Source organism: Aythya marila (genome assembly GCF_965140915.1).
Source record: "Aythya marila genome assembly, chromosome: 10".
Lineage (NCBI taxonomy): Eukaryota > Metazoa > Chordata > Aves > Anseriformes > Anatidae > Aythya > Aythya marila.
In genome coordinates this window covers 679239-685238 of record NC_139051.1, presented here as the reverse complement: position 1 = coordinate 685238, position 6000 = coordinate 679239, and the positions used below count along the sequence as shown (strand labels likewise).

Below are 6000 nucleotides of genomic sequence, written 5' to 3'. Positions count from 1 at the left end.
CGTGCACAAAGCTGCTCACATGGGCAGGGGCAGCGGGGGGCTCCCCATGCTCAGGGGGATGTCAGCGTCTGCGCCCAGCGCCCAGAGTCTGCTCGGGGCTCAGGCTTGAGCAGGACACGTTCTGCTGCACCATGGTCTTCAGCCTAAACTGCCATCGGTTCAGCACCTTTTAATTAACAGGTTTATTTCATTGATCTTTCTCCATTTCTTTCCTTTCTCATCCCAGCCACACGAGCGTGGCAGGTTTCAAGCCAGCCTGCACCAGCTCCGGGTCTCGGGGGCGCGTGGCAGTGCCGGGGGGAGCGGGGGCTGGAGGTGAGCACCCAGGGCTGAGCTCGGCCTCACGGCATCCCCGGGGCCTCCCCTTCTCGCACCCCAAATCCTGCAGGGAATGTCAAGGCAAAGATTGGGTCAAGTAACAGGGAGTGTGCCCTTTTTTTTTTCTTCTTCTTTTTTTCCAAAATGCATTTTAAATAAAGAAATGAGAGCTCAGGAATGCAGGGTACATCTATACTGCTGAAAATCAGCAGAGGTCCTCCCACATCCATGGGAATGTGTGAATTTACACCCACGTGGAGTTTGCGGTGTTTTGTTTTGTTTTTTTTAATTGGCCTACATCTCCTTCCCCGTGTATTTTCACCATATGTCCAGAGCTGAAAGGCAAGCGTCCATCTGCGCTCTCAGCGGTTCATCTAAACAAGCGCCCCACCGCCAGGTACATCACTGTCACCCCCAGCGGGCCTGCCTGCAGGACGGGCAGGGGAAGCAGCCGGGTGGCCACGGGGCCCCTGCCCAGCCCCAAGGCCAAGCTCTGAGCACGGGGCCGGGGAGGAGACGCAGAGCTCGGCAGAGCCACCGGCACCAGGCGGGGACACGCCACGGAGGGACGGGGACACGGCACCAGCCACACGCGGCTTCCCGGGACGGCAGCGAGGCGGTGAACACTCTGAAACCACAACGGGTGTTTTTGAGAAAAGTTAAGCAGTTTTATTCAACAGGATGAGTCCACATCCGACCAGTGGCTCCATCTACATGGCATCATCAGCATACAGGACAGAGGACCCCATCAGACACTCTAGCTGAACGGCATCTCACCATACGTTACAGAGACAACACCCACGGGGAGGACGACGACCGGTAGGGAGGGCAGCCAACCAGCAGGGTCCTAAGGTTTCCTGGCACAACCAAAAAACCCCTCAGACTACGCAACCCAGCCACTCAGCAGCAGATCAGACTCGGGACACCTAGTGCCGCGCCGTGAAAACCACAACACTGCTCGTTCAGTAACAGCCCAGGAGTTACAGAAGGGAGCTGTCGGGTGTACCTCAGCCCAAGGAAGGAACACGCGCTGCCGTCACCGCCCGGGACCGAGGTGTGCGCTGCTCGCCGAAGCCAGGCAGAGAGGAGAGGGGCCGGGGCACGACGGCCCTGCAGCGGCACCGGGGCCGAGCGCGGAGCTGCCTCGGGAGCAGCTCGGCGGGGGCAGCCGCAGTCCCGGGGGACCCCGGGGACCCCCAGGAGGGTGGCACCGGCTCTGCACAGCAGAGAAACGACCCCGTGAGCTGCCCTCCTCTTCCTCCTCGGGGCTTGCCCGGCGTCCCCTAACCGCTGCCAGGCTGCAAATTTTCACAGCTTGAGTGAACAGCTCTAGGAACTCTTAAAGCCTACAGTCTTTGAGCCTTTAAAGAGGTATCAAGGATCAGGATAAAGTCACTCATAAAACGTGAGTGGGTTCCAGTTATGATACTCCTACAATGTGTTTAAATTTTGTGCCAAGTTACAGAAAAATACATTTTTTTCCCCTTAAATTTACAGTAGTTAAAACTACAATTGGAATACCGTATTAAAAAGGGGTAGTTTATTCTTCAACAAAATGTCTTGGTTTTTCTTTTCTTTAAAAAAAATTTAAAAGGATTTTAAAAGCAATCACCCACAGCACAACATAACTGTACAAAGGAAATCATGATGTGTACAGCTCCAAGTACATTAATTCCAAGCATTTGTTCTGGTGCTCAAAAAGGCACTTAAAGATAAGAAAACAATTGTATTAAAAACCCACAACAAAACAAAACAAAGGAAAACAAAAGGCAATAATTTAATAGAAAAACACTGGAATTTGTACCGTATCCTTAAAAGAAGGGAAGAAAAAAACAAACAATAAACATGGTTTTGCTATCAAGTCATCTTTGAAAGTATATAAAAAAACAGACGACTGGCAAAGTGTTCTCCAAGAACTAAATGGAAAAAAGAAAAAAAAAAAAAAAAGAAGTTACTGGCAACGAATACACAACTCTCGTGCCAAGTGGGTTTCTTCCCTCCCCTAAGAGCCCATTTGCTGGTTCATTGCTAGAACAGACTGTGTGAACATCTGCTGCCCATAATGACAGAGGCGTTGACCTCGGGGTTAGTCTAAGTTTAGGAAAGGGGGGGAAAAACTATGAAGAAAAATAAACATCAATATGAACTAATTGTGGTAATTACAAATGTCAACTATGTTAATAGACAAGTACGTAAACACCATTTCCCCTTATAGCATTATACTGAGGAACAATGACAGAACCACTACATACAGTACTTTTTCCCCCACACTGTACACCGAAAGGTTAGGTTTCTGGTTTTTTATTTCTTTAACATTACTTTTTACATTGATCTATCTACTAAGTGCAAAGATTTGGTGAGTGGCATTGGCTTTCATCTAATCTTACCCTATATTTTGTACAGCTTACATTTTAACAGTTACTTTCCAGCATTGAAGCGAGTACAGCGATACAGAAAGGGACCCGACCAGGCGAGGGGCGGCCGGAGAGGCAGGCGTGGCAGGGACACATGCTCGTGCACCGCACACGGACAGCAGCAGCCTCCTGCCCGCGCCCAGGGCGGCCGTGGCTGAGAGCACAGCCCAGCATCGCCCACAGGCTCGGAGAGAGAGGAGAGGAGGTTGACGGGAGAAAAAAAGCGGTGGACGGGGGCAGATGGCCGCTGGGTGAGGCAGGAGGGCTTGCGGAGGGACAGACAGGAGCCGGATACTGGGAGGAGGGCGTGGACGTGAAGGAGCTGTTAGCGCAGATTTCTGTGCAGCTGAGACTCACGATGGCCGGTTTCACGCTGGGGTTGTGTGTGATCACGTGGAAGGGACCAAATTAAAGCACGGGTCGTTGCGTGGAAATCTGTACAAGAAGAAAGAAAACTGCAGGAGAAGCACAGAGTGTCTTGATTTCAGCATTACAGAGAGACTTGGTTATCAGACGAAATACCATGCAATCCCCAGCTCTTTCTGCATATTTTTTTTTCTCTGGGTTAAATGTTTAGAGGAAAAACAAAATGTAAATTATTTTGCATAAACTCAAACTGTTGTATTATATAGTACAGTACAGAAAGTGCAAAATATCGCCCCATCAGATCGGTTACGCATCTGATATGGTCAAATATGGCTCATGCTTTTCATGCAAGAAGACGCAATCTGAATCAAGACCCTCATGTACTGCTGTGCAACTTTAAATAAAGGAACGTTACTGTACCAAAGCCTCCTTGCCTGTTTAGTCCCATTTGTTGAGATATTCGTGAGTTAAAAAACAAAACAAAAAAAAAGTGTATGGGGAGAGTGAAATGAAGCGTCTCAGACCTGTATAAGTTACTCTATTTATGCTTTACCACAGCTTTGTCACCAGTCCTTGTTCATTTTGAAGTCTTCAAGAACATTGGAGTTCAGAGGCCCCCGCTCGCCCCCCAGCGCTGCTCCTCGCCCTGCAGAGCCTGGGGAGCGCCCGGTGCTGCTGGCCGGGCCCTCAGCTGCGCACGAAGGAGTCTCAGGACTCGGCTGGAGACGACATCCCGCCGGCCTGACGGACACTGCTGGCACTTCTGCATTTTCAACTCTTCTCCATAGGCCAAGTAGTGAATAAAACCCATTAACCCATTGTATCATCCTTTTTTTTTTTAAATGCCGAGAGGTGCAGGATGTAACCCCAGGATTGGCCTTGTATTGCTCGACACACAGTTGCGATGTATTTCCACGCACGCACACGCAAATAGCCTGGGAGGAGGGAGGGGGGAGAGAGAAAAAAAAACAAAACACAACCCAGCATCTCTAGCGAGGACGTTTCAGAGCCAGTTTCTGAGGTAAATCTACTTTTTTATAAAAAGTCACCCAGTTCTGTACACTTTTGTAATATATACTTCTACATAGGATGTGTATTCTCCAGTGACAACACGGAGACCCGCCGTCTCCTGCCGCAGGGCTGCAAGCGTGGGAGGTGTCTCCACATGGTGGGGGTGCGCACACACTCGTGCACACTCACACACACGCACACGTCTGTAGCACGTGCCACCAGCCGGGCCGAGGCGAGGCGCTCGCTGCCCCCGCGGGGTTTGCTCGTGGGCCCGGTCCGAGCTGCGGGGTGGCCGCGCGAGGCCGGGCGGAGGCGCCGCCCCCGCTGCCCGCCTACATGGTGCCCGATTTATCCGCAGAGCTGCTGGGGAAGAGCTTCTCGGTGGGGGTGACGGCGGGGCTGCCCACCCCCGAGCTGCTGCTGCTGCTGGAGCGGTGCTGCACCACCGGGCGCACCGGCCGCATGGGCGGGGGCCGCAGCTGCGCCCCGGCCAGCCGGGCGGACAGGGCTGGCTTGAAGGTGGTCATCATCTCGGTGGTGGAGCTGCTGCTGCGCCGCATGGCCGCATCGGGGTCTCGGATCAGGATGGTGTGGAGGGGGCTGGCGGGCTCCGAGTTGGTGGCGCCCAGCGGGGGGTTCTTCATGGGCTCCAGCGTGTCCAGCACCACGTCGGGAGCCTGCTTGGCCGTGTTCTGCCGCTCCAGCTCCCGCAGCTCGTTCAGCGCCGTGCTCATGGTCTTCTCGATGTCCTGCAAGCACCACCGAGAAAGGGGGGTCAGCACCGCGGCCCAGCCCGCAGAGATGCCCCCATCCTAGTGTCTGCGTGGCTGGGGGTGGCTGGGGGGGCTGACTGAGGATGGGGTCTCTCAGGCCTCTGGGCAGAGCAGGAGCTTGTGAAGAAGATTCGGAGCCCAAACTGGCAGCACAAAGGCTCCCACTGACTGAAGTCGATGGGAGTTTGGTCACCAGCTCCAGGAGGAGCAAACCCTGTGTGCTGTGAGTGCTGCTGTGGCACCAGCCCCGACACCCTGCCCACTGGGCCCTGCAGGAACCAGCCCCCCCCGAGGGGCACCTCCCAAACCACCGGGGCCGTGCTCCTGGGGCGCAGCATCCCTGGGTCTGCCCAAAGAGATCCGCCACAAAGGGAGCCCAGTTCAATGAAAAATGAAAAATTACAATGAAAAATGAAAAATGTCAATTTAAAGCAAATTGGGTAAAGTGCCTACAACTGTAGTGCTGATCTTTTCGTTCAGAAATAAAGAGGCCCTAATTTGCCTTCACCTATTTCAGCCTCAGCCGAATTAAGGCCACTTTAAGTCAGAGCCCATCTGCAAAGTGATTGAAGTCAACTGAATCGATCATTTAAAAAGTAACCCCAAGTCAACTCTGCTCACTGTCCTTGTGTAGACAAGCCCTTCATGTTTCTAATGGATACAGCATTCTTGGTAAGCCTCAGGTAATGTTCAGTAGAAGGAAATTAATTATCAAGTTAGCTCCAATTAATTATATTAAACTGTGCAGAAAATGAGTGGAAATAAACTCCCAGAGCCAAGCCCTAGGACTACCAAGCTCAGCGGTCCTACAGACTTCAAGGTAAATATTTATTTACATCAGCTGAGTGGGAATGCTTCCCACAGCTCTAAAACAAAACCAAACAAAACCAAGAAGTGAACAAAACGGGGCATTCGCCCGTTCCTCCGGAGGCACCCGCTGCCCCGCAGCTGGAAACGGGCCCTGGGCAGTCAGCAGCAGGGGCACCGCTGCAGGGCAGGAGGCCGCTGCCGTCCGCCGAGCCCCAGGGACCGGTGCTCACAGTTACCCTGCCCCAGCCCTGCCGTGGTGCCCCCGCCCGAACCCCCGCTTGGGATGTGCACTAGGCTACAACCAGAAC

At 52.9% G+C, this 6000-nt stretch overlaps 1 protein-coding gene across 2 annotated transcripts in view; it reads right to left on the bottom strand.

The window, feature by feature from the left end:
* Nucleotides 1-3924: 3924 nt before the first annotated feature.
* SRGAP3 (SLIT-ROBO Rho GTPase activating protein 3) overlaps nt 3925-6000 on the bottom strand; it is a 94417-nt gene continuing 92341 nt past the window's right edge. The window contains exon 22 of one of the 2 annotated variants that reach the window (XM_082768351.1): nt 3925-4858. In XM_082768351.1, the coding sequence (XP_082624477.1) occupies nt 4442-4858 (417 nt within the window). In that variant the 3' untranslated portion in view covers nt 3925-4441. The remainder of the gene's footprint in view (nt 4859-6000) is intronic. The other variant, XM_082768352.1, reaches the window with a different exon arrangement.